The sequence below is a fragment of the Pyrus communis genome, chromosome 1 (genome assembly GCF_041283825.1).
Source record: "Pyrus communis isolate YQ-2024b chromosome 1, ASM4128382v1, whole genome shotgun sequence".
NCBI classification, from domain to species: Eukaryota; Viridiplantae; Streptophyta; class Magnoliopsida; order Rosales; family Rosaceae; genus Pyrus; species Pyrus communis.
In genome coordinates, this window is record NC_142565.1 from 3,301,205 (window position 1) to 3,315,645 (window position 14,441).

General features: G+C 38.2%; 1 protein-coding gene across 1 annotated transcript; it reads right to left on the bottom strand.

Annotated features, from left to right (window-relative positions):
- Window positions 1-9,816: 9,816 nt before the first annotated feature.
- On the bottom strand, window positions 9,817-12,959 carry LOC148698978 (disease resistance protein RPM1-like). Its single transcript, XM_088692626.1, has one exon. The coding sequence runs from the start codon at window positions 12,851-12,853 to the stop codon at window positions 10,007-10,009; it is 2,847 nt and encodes a 948-aa protein (XP_088548752.1). The 5' UTR covers window positions 12,854-12,959; the 3' UTR covers window positions 9,817-10,006.
- Between the last annotated feature and the right edge of the window lie 1,482 nt (window positions 12,960-14,441).

A 14,441-nucleotide genomic window follows, 5' to 3' on the forward strand; every position in this document is an offset into this window, starting at 1 on the left:
CTTGGAGACTTTTGTATTCTTTCTGATAAGGTTGCAGATGTAAGGCAATGAAATTTAAGCCATGCGTTTGGCTCTGATCTTCCATTAACATGTATAGCTGCTTCTCTTTGATTTGAATGTGCCATCAATCACGAACCATGCATAATGCAGATTTAATTTGTTTCATTTTACGTAATTAATTCATGTCGTGAAAACCTCAACTTCTAGCTGGGTTGCAAATAATATTCAACCTCGCAAGTTGCCTGTGATTATCCTTGGAGACCTGTCGTAGGCTTGCCATGAAGCTTTCAACCGATAAATCTTACGCACAATGCTTGTGTGCTGAGTAAAAGTTTAATGCTTCAAATTCAGAAACATGTCTGGAACGAATGAAATGATTTAGGACCGTCATTCAAACTGAAACTCTTAGCCCTTCATTTGATTAGATAGTGTGAGAAATAATTAGCCAAACACTTGTCTGGGTTGTGAGAAATAATCAATGTTGCCTGCTCAAAAAACACAATCAACTCCTCACAAACATGAATGAAGTTTTTATTTTTTGTTTTCATACAAAGCAAACATCTATGACAGTTGATAATAATAAAGAATAACAGAGATCATGTCAACAATGACATTTGGCGATTTCATTTGAGCCTTGTGAGTTATATGGGGTGTTCTGGGATTAAAACTCACCTGTAGATATGCTTTCACAAGTTGGAAGCACGCAGGGCGTGAGTTTCATATACATCGCATCTTGGTCCCAACTTGTAACTAAAAAGAACATCTTGTATATGTTCGACAATCCAATAATGTGGGCCATTATTTGGTTCCATATGTCGTCGGAACTCTTTTGGCATGTCAACAATGTTGGAAATCTAAGAGTATATGATACTAACAAGTTTCCTAGATTACTAACAGAGGTTAACATAATACATGAGGCAGCCATTGCCGAACAAGAAAAGGATATCTTCTACTCGTTGAAAGACTTAATGTTCTTAAGGTGATAGAACCCAGTAACGCAGAACTTTTCTTTACGAGCAGGGAGTCCTTATATAGATTAACATTCACCAACTTCCCTCTATCATGGAGAGTTGGTTTTTGTCAGTTAACAGCAGTTCCATCAAATAAGTGGGATGGTAGTTATCTCCACAATTGATATCCATATTTCCTTAATAATAGGAAGCAGTTTTTTTTTCACGTTGGCAACTTACGTCAAACTGTATTGTTACCAAATACATTTCGTCCTTCACTAAATGATAGTTTAGTCCAATTGGACGTAAACTAATCATTTCATCGAAATGTTATCACAATTACAATATTGACTCCTTAGTGATCACATCCAGTTACACGTAACTTGCTTCCCCACATCTACCAGTATTAGTTCAAATGTCGAACTCTAGAAAACCATGTGCAGCTCTCATTGGCACATGCACTCTAAAATCACTGTCATTTGAGTCTAATCTGTATGATGTCAAACTTTCAATGAACTTCACATTCATTTTTCTATGAATCAATTCAATCAACTTTATGGATCATCTTTGGATAATCACAGTTCCTTTACTGAATTGAAAATCATATACCACTTTGTGTTATATAAGCTATATAACTCAGAATAATCCTAAAGATTCAGCACATGCATATTTATTACTGCAACTCAGTCTTAAACCATCACTTCTTAATTGTAATGGCATACTGATAATCATGCAAATACATATAAATAAGCATTCAAACATGCAATTCGTATAAGAGTTTCTTACTCCCACATTTCAGCAGATTCCAGAGATTCGTGCACACCCATCTTCATGATATGTTCTTTGAATACTCCCACTGCTAAGGGTTTTGTCAATGGATCAGCTATCATAGAATTTGTGTCAATATGCTCGATCACAACCTCACCCTTTCTCACATGTTCTTTGACTGACAAATATTTGATGTCCATCAGTCTTGTAGCTTCTGACTTCTTATTATTTTTAGAAAAGAAAACAGCTGCCTTATTGTCATAATACAACACCAGTGGCCTTGAAATTGAATCCACAATTCCCATGAATTTGATTAAATTCTTCAGCCACAATCCCCTCTTTGTAGCTTCAAAACAAGCTATAAATTCAGCTTCCATAGTTGATGTAGCCAAGGCCTTTTGTTTTACACTTCTCCATGATACTGCAGCTCCAGCTAGGAAATACAAATATCCACTGGTTGATCTTCTATCATCTGTACAACCTGCAAAATCCGCATCAGTGTAGACAAATAGTTCCAAGTTCTCCACTTTCTTATATACCAGCATGAATGACTTAGTCCTCTGCAAGTATCTTAATACTTTCTTCGCTGCAACCCAGTGTTGTTCACCTGGATTAGATTGATACCTTCCCAACACACTTATGGAAAAAGCCAAATCCGGTCTCGTACAAACCTGTGCATACATTAAACTCCCAACTAATGATGCATAAGGTTTGTTAATCATGCTTTGTTTTTCTAAGTCATTTCTCGGGCACTGAGACTTATTCAATCTATCTCCTTTCCCCATTGGCACTTCTCCATTTGAACAGGTTTGCATATTGAACCGATGCAATACCTTCTTTATATATGATCCTTGTGAGAGTCCTAGCAAACCCTTTGATATGTCTCTAATTATCTCAATCCCCAACACATATGACGCATTTCCCATATCTTTCATCTCAAAGGTATTGGACAACAATTTCTTAGTTTCATGTAAGAGGTTGATATCATTGCTAGCTAATAAGATATCATCCACATACAAAACAAGAAATATGAATTTCGAACTACATAGCTTGAGATATATGCAATCATCTATTTTATTCTCATTGAAGCCAAGAGACGTGATTTTCTCATCAAATTTCATAAACCATTGCCTGGAAGCTTGTTTCAAACCATATATTGACTTTCTCAACTTGCATACCATATTTTCTTCTCCTTGCTTAATGAAACCAGCTGGTTGTTCCATGAAGATTTCTTCCTCCAAATCACCATTCAAGAAGGCTGTCTTTACATCCATCTGATGAAGCTCCAGGTCATAATGAGCCACCAGTGCAAGAATTACCCGAAGTGAGTCCTTTGTTGAAATTGGTGAAAAAGTTTTTGTATAATCCACCCCTTCAGTTTGTGTGTAACCCTTTGCCACCAACCTCACCTTATGTCTTTCAACCTTTCCACGTGAGTCTTTCTTTGTTTTAAAAACCCATTTATTTCCTATTGGTTTAATATTGGCTGGTGCAGGAACTAAAATCCATACATGATTTGTTTGCATGGATCTCAATTCTTCATGCATTGCTTCCAACCATTTATCAGATTGCGAGCTGTCCATCGCTTCTTGGTAAGTGGCCGGATCATCAGACACACCCTCATTCATTTCAACCTCATGATAATACACCACATAGTCATCAGGGATGGCTGACCTTCTGACTCTTGGTGGTAATACCCTTCTATCATTTATCACCCCTTGCATTGAAGAACTCATTGGTACCTGAGATGAAGAAGCTACATTTATTGGACCAACATAAGAATTTAGTGGCACACCATTTGTATTTGTTTTGATTATTTCATCTTGATAATTAAAATCTTCAAGTTGAAAATCCAGTGTGGGAGGTTGCTACAACTCCATTGAACCTTCAAAATTTTGATCTTCACGAACACTTCTTTGCTCTTCAAAGTCAAAGGATGGCAATGTTTGTGAACTGCTCGATACTTCCCCATTCTCAATAAACCTGGCACTATTGGATTCAAAAATTCTGTTTGAAAGGTTTGGTGCATAGAATCTGTAGCCTTTAGATTTATCAGGAAACCCTACAAAATGACAAGAAATGGTTCTAGGATCCAATTTCTTCTCATTAGGATTATACATCCTTGCCTCTGCACTATAGCCCCATATATGTAGATGATTCAAACTTGGCTTCCTACCAGTCCACATCTCGAAAGGAGTCTTGCAAACTAATTTACTAGGAACACGGTTTAAAATATAGTTTGCCATTTTTAAAGCTTCTCCCCACAAGTGTTGTGGAAGTGTTGAACAACTCATCATACTTCTCACCATATCCATCAGTGTCATATTCCTTCTCTCAGCCACACCATTTTGTTGTGGTGTGCCTGGAGTAGTGTACTGAGCCTGAATCCCACACTCTTCCAAATATTGCGCCAAAGGTCCTTTGGATTGACCCTTCTCTGTGTACCTGCCATAGTATTCCCCTCCTCTATCTGACCTTAGGATCTTTATGGACATTTCTTGTTGTTTTTCAACTTCGGTTTTGAACACTTTAAAGCAATTTAATACAGAAGACTTATCCGAGATTAAATAGAGATATGAAAATCTCGAAAAATCATCCATAAAAGTCACAAAATACACATTTCCACAAAGTGTTTTGGTTGGAAAAGGTCCACAGACGTCTGAATGAATAATCTCCAACAACTTTAGACTTCTAGTTAAAGTTTTCTTCTTAGAAATTATTAATTTTCCCTTAAAACACTCAATACAATTTGATAAGTCAAAGAAGTCTAAAGTCGGTAGGATATTATCCTTGACCAAGCGATCCATTCTAGTTTTCGAAATGTGTCCCAATCTTCTATGCCAAAGCATAGAAGATTTTTCATTTAAAAACATTCTTTTACTCGAACCCATTAAATCAACATTAAGGCAAGCAAAATCATTCACCACTGAACACAACAATTGCCAAAGATCATTGACTAGAAAACAAACTCCAAGAACATCTTTTGGATTATTTTTCAAGTAAATTATGATACTCTCATTGTCTCCATTGAAAGCCAAACCAGATTTTACAAGTTTTGAAACTGAAACTAAATTCCTTCTAAGTGAAGGTACGTAGAGTACATCAACTAATTCTAAAATAAAACCACTAGATAATTCCAGCTTAAGGTTGCCTACTGCTTCCACAACCACTTTATTGCCATTGCCAACGAAAACTTGAAAAACTTCACTTCTTGTAGTTGTGACTCCTCTTGTGAAACCCTGCAAAGAATTGGTGATATGAACCGAACACCCAGTGTCAAACCAACAAGTATTTGGAAGGACTTCAACAAGATTAGTTTCAAAACAAACAAAAATTTTAACAAAAATACCTTTCTTAATTTTCCAATTCTTGAGTTTCTCACAATTCTTCCTTATGTGTCCAATGTTTTTGCAAAAATAGCACCTTATGTTGTCCATAATTTCCTTATGATCCTTCGGTCCCTTAGAGGAAGAAGCAGCTATAGCAGTTCCTAGAGAAGAGTCTGGTTTAGAAGCCTTACCAGAATGAAACATTGGCCTCTTCCCTTTGTTGGTGTGCACCAAGTTCACAGCACCAAAGTTGGTGTTTCTTTTGAGCCTGCCTTCCTCTTGAGCACATATGGAAATTAGTTCATCCAATGACCATTTTTCCTTTTGTGTGTTGTAAGTGATCTTCAGTTGATCAAAGGATTGAGGTTATGAACAACAAAAGCATCATCAACCGGGACCTCTAATTCCTTCAATTTTGTTGCAGTGTCAACAAGCTTCAGTATGTGCTCCCTTACACTTTTGCCTTCATCAAACTTCAAACTGATCAGCGTCGTCATCAATTCACCCATCTCGGCTTTCTCGGACTCTTTGAACTTTGCTCTAATTGAATCCAGAAAATCCTTAGCTTTGTCACATGCAGGTATCCCACCTCTCACAGTCTCCCTCATGGTTCTTCTCATCACCATGAGCGACATCCTGTTGGCTTTCTGCCACTTTTCATGCTTCAAACGTTGCTCAACAGTCGAAGTGTCAGTCAGCGGTGAAGGTTTACCCTCTCTCAGCGCTAAATCGAGATCCATCAGGCCCAGCAAAATCTCAATGTCTTGTTTCCACCTTTTGAAGTTTCCTCCATTGAGAGGCTCGATCCATGAAAGGCTAAGTGCAGATGATGTTGCTGAGGCAGCCAAATAAAACATTAAATGCAATTTTTAATTTCATGCATCACTTACACATGTTTATATATCCCTTTTTGGTCAGAAATATAAACACCCCTTAAAAGTCATCATGTATATTTTGACCACTTCAATCATCTTTTATCACAGACATATCAAGTCTTTGGACAAGATAATTACAAGATTATACAAGGAATGATTCATACAAACCTTATGCATTTTATATATTCTTTCCTTTGGAAAAGAGTATGAACATGCAATGAATCTTTATACCCTTCTTTGCCAGAATATACATCCAAATCATTCACTTTGGTGAATTCAAAATATTATGGTAAGTGCTGCATGACATTAAAAGAACTTTTGAGGCAAAACACCCTCATGCATTTTATTGAAAGTATCGGTGCTGTCATATGTTGTCGGATGAAATAATGGAAAGCATGGATGGTGTGCAACTGCATTTTGAGAAGTTGTTGAAGCTTTGGAATCCAACTTGGCAACTTCTCTAGAGGCCCCTTCAAGTAGAGAAACCGAATAGATTCGGGTGGAGTTGAAATGGATTGCAGGTCAAGGACTTCATCTTCACTTATTGTGCTTACTTCTAGAGTTTCAAGGTGGTTCATCTTTTCAATCGAAGCACATAGAGCTTGTCCATATTCACGTTTCAAGTTTTTCAGGCCCAACTTTCGCAGCTGCCTCAACTTTTCCAATGCTTTAATTAGGTTGATTCCGCCGTGATTTGTTTCCACATGGTATAACTTTTGCAAAGCTTGTAAGCATCCAATACCATCATGTACTTTCACTCCTCGTTCGTAACTGATCATGCTGAAATCTATGCTGGGGTCAGTATAATGGGCCAAAAGATGTCGCAACCTTAGAAGCTTATTGATCTTGGCTGGTATTTCATACACCAGAGACTGTTTTAAATCCAGGGTTTCTAAGTTTTGCAGATTACATATGGACTCTGGAAGCAACTTCACCTTTGTATTCCTTAGGCTTAAGTACTTCAAGAGATGCAAATCCCCCACATACTTCGGAAGATGATTCAGGGGAGCATCTGCAAAATCCAATATTTTCATAAGTTTAAAGTTTCCACTCAGTGTACTGAGAAAAGACTCGGGCCATTGTTCTCGGTTGAAAGTAAATAAAGAACGAATGCGAGACTGTTCAATGATTCCCAAGGCATCATACGGCGTGCTGTCTATCAAGAGGCGTCGAGTTACTGGCTTTAATGTTGACTCATTTTCTGATAACACATGACAGAAATTTGAATCCACCACTTTTCTAAGGAGCACTTCACGCATCAGATCATGGACTCGACAGCTTCTAGCTTTCCCATCGATCCAAACCTGTGACACTTGCACCAGGCTTCTATGTATCAGTTCAGTCAAGTATTCCTCTGCAACCTCTTCTAGTGTCTTGCCCCTCTTCGGTTTCACAAAGCCTTCAGCGATCCACAACCGAACTAGTCTTATGCAACTAATTGAGTAGTCCTCGGGAAAGATGCCAAAGTACAAGACACATGATTTGAGGTGATACGGTAGATGATGATAGCTGAAGGATAGAATTCTTGTGAGGCTTGTAAGGTGGGGATTGCTTTCTAACTCTGAACTTAAGCTATTGTATAACTTCTGCCATTCAGACACAACTTTAACTTTTGTTGACAGCAGACCACCTATGGAAACAATTGCCAAAGGCAATCCTTCGCACTTCCTCACGAATTCAAGAGACAAATCTTTCAAATCTGCAGGGCAGTTCCCCTCCAATTCATATTGAAATGCCCTTCTACAAAACAATTTCCATGCCTTGTTTGGAGGCAGAGGTTGCAAACGGTAAACATGAACATAAGAAGACTTTTTGCAAAAATCAGCAACATCTTTAATCCTTGTGGTGATCACTATTCTTCCGCCTTTATTATCAGGTAAAGCATGTTCTATCGCCTCCCAAAAATTTACTTTCCATACATCATCAAACACAATCACGCACCTCTTTTGCTGCAGCAGTTCTCTTGATTTTCTAATTAAAGATTCTTTTTCCATTGTATCAATGCCCTCCGGGGTATATTCCTTCCTGGCCTTGTAGAATTGCATTACCATCTGCCTCAGAAGATCCTCCACCTTCTACGTCTGAGACACTGTAATCCAAGCATGGCAATCAAAGTGTTCGATCACCTTTTGGTTGTCATAGACTTTCTTGGCGAGAGTGGTCTCACCAAGTCCTCCCATGCCAACCACTGATATTACTTCACGGTATTCGCCTCTTGATGCTTTTCCTACCAACCAACTAATCAGCTCATCTCTGGCAGATTCCACACCAACAACTTCAGCTTCCTCGATGAAAAGGGAAGCCACTCGAGGGTCATGCCACGAATCAACAATTTCTCCACTGCTTTGACCTTGCTGATCAATTGAACTAAGTCCATATCTTTCATGTCTAGCCTTGATTTCACTAACCAATGCTCTCATGCCCTCTATTTTTGAGGCTATTTCATCCTGTGGTTTCATTTTCTTCAGAAACCAAACAACTTTGTGGACAAAGCGAACGAATCCGCGGTCCTGATGGTGCCTTGTGACACGAAGCAAATACTCATCGATGACATCTTCAATGTAAAAAGCTGCTTCCCTTACTTGTTTGAACCAAGTTTTGGCACTGTCAGTCACCATGTCTCCTTCTGCTGCTGCTGCTGCTTTACCATCTGCATCCTTGAGAATGATCGGATGCTTTCAAGCTCATCTCTGAGAAAACCAACTTCAGCACGCACGTCTCTTGAAAGTTTCGCTTCTGTGGTGATGAGTAGTGAAATTAACTTATCGATCACAATGCATACAACTGATTCTGCCATTTTGTATCCTGCCTTTTCTGGCAGACAAAGTATCTATAACTGATGGAGAAAAATCTCTATATGAATTATAAACATTTTTTACTTCTGTGTGGCATATTTCTGGTTAGGTTGCAGACGACTTTCTGTGTGGAATATTTCTGGTTAGGTAATCCATCATATCATATTGCGGACTGTTCTGATTCAATTTTCAATAGGGATGTGCTATCCACACATCTCCTTTTTACTTCTTACACATCTTTTTGTTGATTTCTGTTCCTTGATCTTCTTCAATTCATCCGATCTGATGGCCGAAAATTAAAAAGATGTGTGACAAGTAAAAAGGGGTATGTGAATATCACACCCCTTTTCAATAATTTAAGGAGTGCTACTATATTATATACTGTGGAGTTGGGATGATATATGAGTGGATTAATTTGATCTTATCGATACAATGAGAAAGGAAAACTCGAATTAAGGAGATGGTTAACAATGCGATTGGAGAGGTCGTATGCAAAAAATAAAAGACTTTACATCTTTGCAATATAGTGACATAGTTCTTCAACAGCTGAGCTGGAAAATTGGTATGTTGCAGCAATAGAGGTCAACAAATGACACCAAACCAGCAAGGTTGCCTCTGGCTTTGCGTCAATACAATACCTATCCAACTCTCTTTTTTAAGTTTTTATAAATTAACAAACAAACAACAACCACTTTATATTTGGTAGGCCTGCCATCGTTCATCAAGCCTTTCAAATTTTCCTATCAAATGTTAGATTGACAATTTCTTACACGATCTGTTAACTCGACTTGAAATGATACAAAAATAATGAATTTCAAGTCAACATGTTAACTAATTAGGTCGATATCGAGTTACACGTTAAAAACCCATTACCCGCAGGTAACCAGTTTTAACATACTAAAAATAAGTTAGTTTGATGATTTTAAACTACTAAAAAACTTTTTGAATAAAATAGCCATTGTAGATTAACACTTATCTCTGGTAAAAACTTGATTCATTCACCTGAAGTTCAATGAAATTTTATTAGGTCATTTGAGCATTCTGAGTTTTAGGATGCAATACCTATTTATTTTCATTTTTTATTTTTGTAGAAAAACAATTTTATTCCAACAACCAGTAAAATTATAAGGAAAATGCTAGAAAGACCACTGGACTCGACGACACAAAGAAAACAGAAGAGAAAAAGCCCCTCCCGGTCAACCTGCAAGAGAAACTAGGATACCATAGCTAACAACCAAACTCTTAACCAAAACATGTCCCATTCCCATGCTTGGTTTCACAAGTTGCAATCAAGCATTCGACCAAAGAGAAAAGTTGGAATCACGCAGGGCGTGAGTTTCATATTCACCCCTTCTTGGTCCGACCTTGAAACGAAAACGAACATTTTGTATATGTTCAACAATCCAATAATGTTGGCCATTTTTTGGATCCATTTGTCGCGTGAACTCCTTTGGCATGTCATAGAAATAAAGATATGTCAGATTCCGGAGATGGTGGATGCCAGAGGGCACCTCCTTCAGTTGTGGGGAAGGTCCAACGTGAAACTCTTGCAGAAGAGGCATGACCCCATCGTCTATGATCAACGAATTTAGTCCCTCCATTTCCCTGAGTCCTAGCACTCTAAGTTTCTGAAATCCTCCTTCCTCAAAATGCAGCTGCACACCATCATAGGCATTGATAGCCAAAACTAGCTCCAACAGATTAGGTAGATTTTGAAGGGCTTTTAGTGGGGAATCTCTTAACCTTGACCAAAAAATGCCTACCCTGATGAGGTGTTGAAGATTTGAAATCCAACCTGGCAACTGCTCTAAACGCCCTATCAAGCCGAGAGAACGAATAAATTGTGGTGGAGTTGAAATGGATTCTAGATCAATGACTTCATCTTCATTTATTGCAGTTAAACGTAGAGATTCAAGGTGGTTCATCTTTTCAATAGAAGCACACACAGCCCTTCCATCTTCACTTTTCAAGTTTTTTAGGCCTAACTTCCGCAGCTGTCTTAACTTTCCCAATTCTTTGATTAGCCTGATCCCTCCATGATTCACCTCCACATAGGACAATTTTTGCAAAGCTTGTAAGCATCCAATACCTTCATGTATCTTCACTCCTTTTTCCATATTCAAGAACAAACCCACGTCGTAGTTGTAGTCACGATGGTGGGCCAAAAGATACCGTAGCTTAACAAGCTTATTGATCTTGGCTGGTATTTCATACACCAGAGACTGTTTTAGATCCAGGGTTTCCAAGTTTTGTAGATTGCCTATGGAGTCTGGAAGCAACTTCACCTTTGTATTCCTCAGGCTTAAATACGTCAAGAGATACAAATCCCCCACATATTTTGGAAGTTGATTGATTGGAGCATCCGTGAAATGCAATACTTTTAGAAGTTTAATGTTTCCACTCAATGTATCGAGAAAAGACTCGGGCCATTCTTCTAGGTTGAAAGTAAATACGGAACGAATATGAGATTGTGTAATGCTTCCCAGGGCTTCAGAGGGATTGATGTCCATTGAGAGACGTCGAGTTGTTGGTTTAAAAGTCGACTCGTCTTTTGATAACACATGACAAAAGCTCGAATCCAACCCCTTCTTAAGGAGGATGTCGTGCAATAGATCATGAACTCTACAACCTCGAGCTTTTCCATCAATGTAAACTTCTAAAACTTGAACCAGGCTTCTGTGAATTAGCTCCATCAAGTATTCCTTTCCAACCTCTTCTAGTGTCTTGCCCCTCTTCGGTTTCACAAAACCTTCAGCGATCCACAACCGAACTAATCTTATGCAACTAATTGAGTAATCCTCGGGAAAGATGCCAAAGTATAATACACACGATTTTAGGTAATACGGTAGAAGGTGATAGCTGAGGGATAGGATTCTTGTGAGGCTTGTAAGGTGGGGATTACTTTCTAACTCTAAACTTAAGCTATTGTATAACTTCTGCCATTCAGACACAACTTTAACTTTCGTTGACAGTAGACCACCTATGGAAACAATTGCCAAAGGTAGTCCTTCGCATCTTTTGACGATGTTAAGAGACAACTCTTCCAACTCTTCAGGACAATTTCCCTCCAATTCAAACTGAAATGCCTTCCTACAAAACAATTCCCATGCCTTGTTTGGAGGCAGAGGCTGCAAGTGATGAACATGAACAAAACATGATCTTTTGCAAAAGTTGGCAACATCTTGAATCCGTGTAGTGATAAATATTCGTCCGCCTTTATTATCGGGTAAAGCATGTTCTATAGACCCCCAAAAATCTACTTTCCACACATCATCAAACACAACAACGTACCTCTTTTGCTGCAAATACTCTCTTGATGTGCTAATCAGGGACTCCTCATCCATTGTGTCAATTTCCTCTGGGAAACGCTCCTTCCTTGAACTGTAGAACTTTTTGATTACCGTCCTCAGAAGATCCTCAACCCTGTACGACTGGGACACCGTAATCCAAGCATAGCAATCAAAGTGTGCCATCACCTTCTTCTGGTCATATACTTTCTTGGCAAGAGTGGTTTTCCCAAGTCCTCCCATACCAACCACTGATATCACTTCACGTCTCGGTGCTCCTTCTACCAACAACCGAGTTAGCTCATCTCTGGCACATTCAATCCCCACGATTTCAGCTTCCCCAATGAAAAGGGAAGCCACTCGAGGGTCGTTCAACGGTAGAGTCTTTTCTCCACTGCTCTGGCCTTGCTGATCAAGGGATTTGAATCCATATCTTTCACTTCTCTCCTTGATTTCACGAACCAAATCTTTTATACCGTCAACTTTCAAAACTATCCCATCCTGTGATCTCATTTTTTTAGCCAACCGGATAATTTTGTGGAAAAAACGAAGGAATCCATGGTGTTGATGATGCCGTAAGATGCGGAGCAAATATTCATCAATGACATCTTCAATGTAAAAAGCTGCTTCTCTTACTTGATTGACCCAAGTTTTGACACCGTCATTCCCCGTCTCTCCATCTGCTGCTGCAGCCTTAGCATCTGCTTCCTTGAGGAATGATCGGATGCTCTCGAGTTCATCTTTGATGAAACCAACTTCAGTACGTGCATTTCTCGAAAGGTTTGCTTCTGCGGTGATGAGTAGTTGAATTAACTTGTCGATCACAAAGCATACAATGTGTTCTGCCATTTTGTATCCTTACCTTTTCTGGTAGACAAAGCATCTATAATTGATTAATATTTGCTCAATTATATGAAATTTTGAACATTTTAGAAATCTGTGTGCAGTATTTCTGGTTAGGGCGCAGATGGAAGATGATCCTCTCCGGATCCATTTTGTCGAATTCCTAGAATTCCCACGTTCATCGTTTATCGTGCCGTTAGTTTTCTTCAGATACTATTTTTGTTTAATTTTAAATAAAAAATGTTAAATAATTTATGATCGCACAATGTATAATGAATTGCTAAGATGTAAGAATCTCTAACATTCCCAAATTTTGAATCCGATAGGATCCGAATCCTTTGCAGACGACTTTCTAGACTGCAGGGTGAATTAAAATATCAAAGTGATGTGATAAGGCAGCAATTGGCTCATATTGAATTATGATGGGATAAGGCAGCAATTGGCTCATATTGAATTAGGTAATCCATAAGGAGTCCACCAAATCAGAAAATTCGTGTTGTTGAAATTTGATTCAACGATTACAAATAGAGACCCATTTTAAAATTTATAATAACTTCAATTGTTTGATCAAATTTCAACGGTACGGATTCCTTAATTTAATGGATTAGGAGGAAGAGATCCATAAATGATCCATTTCCAATCCATCATATCATATTGCAAACTTGTTCTGATTCAATTATCAATAATTCAAGAACTACTGGTATACGATGGAAGGGAATCCAAAGAGAATCTAGTTTCGTATATTATGCCCTGGACTTGGAATGATGTATAAGGAGAAATTTTTTGGTGTGACTAAAATAGGGAACAGAGCATCACATGCTATTATACAAGGCACACCAAAAGAGTGAGGTTGCACCAGCTGGCAGCTGGGATTGACTAGTAATTGCATGCTTAATGGTTTGCCTTACCAAAGCCAACAAGGTTGCCTGTGGCTTTGCATCAATAGTAATACCTACCCAAACTCTCTTTTTTTTTCTTTTTTTCTTTTTTTTTTTTAACCAAGAAGAGTGTGATATTTTCATTCATTTATAGAAGAGCATTATAAATATATCATGAAAAATTTGGTTTAAAAGGGTAGACTTCAACTACTCATCTGAGCTCATTGGAAACCGCATGATTACAATGTGAAACTTCATGTTACAGGATGATCATATGAGAACAAAATCTCAAGCCATAAATTGTAATAGAGAGTACGATGCTCATAGGTCTATCACATCACTTAATGACCACCATGATTCCAAAGCAACAAATTAATAAAGTAAATCCTGCAAATCAAAAATCTCCACCCTTCATACATAGATTCAGAAGAGGTGCACAACCACGAAAATTAATTAAAATCAAGCACTCTCCTATAAACAAACAACCACCATTTTATACTTAGTAAGCATGCCGTCATTCATCAAGCCTTTCAAATTTTCAATTCAAAATTATCATATTTTTTTTAATAGAAGAAGGCCTTCAACACATATGGTCATATCTCTCTATTAAGAGAGAATTTTCTATGTGTTCAAAATACGGACGGCACCCCATATGTTATTGTACTAGGTGTTGGGAAGTTTTCTTTTTCAAGTGTTTCTCTACTTGCATAAAGACA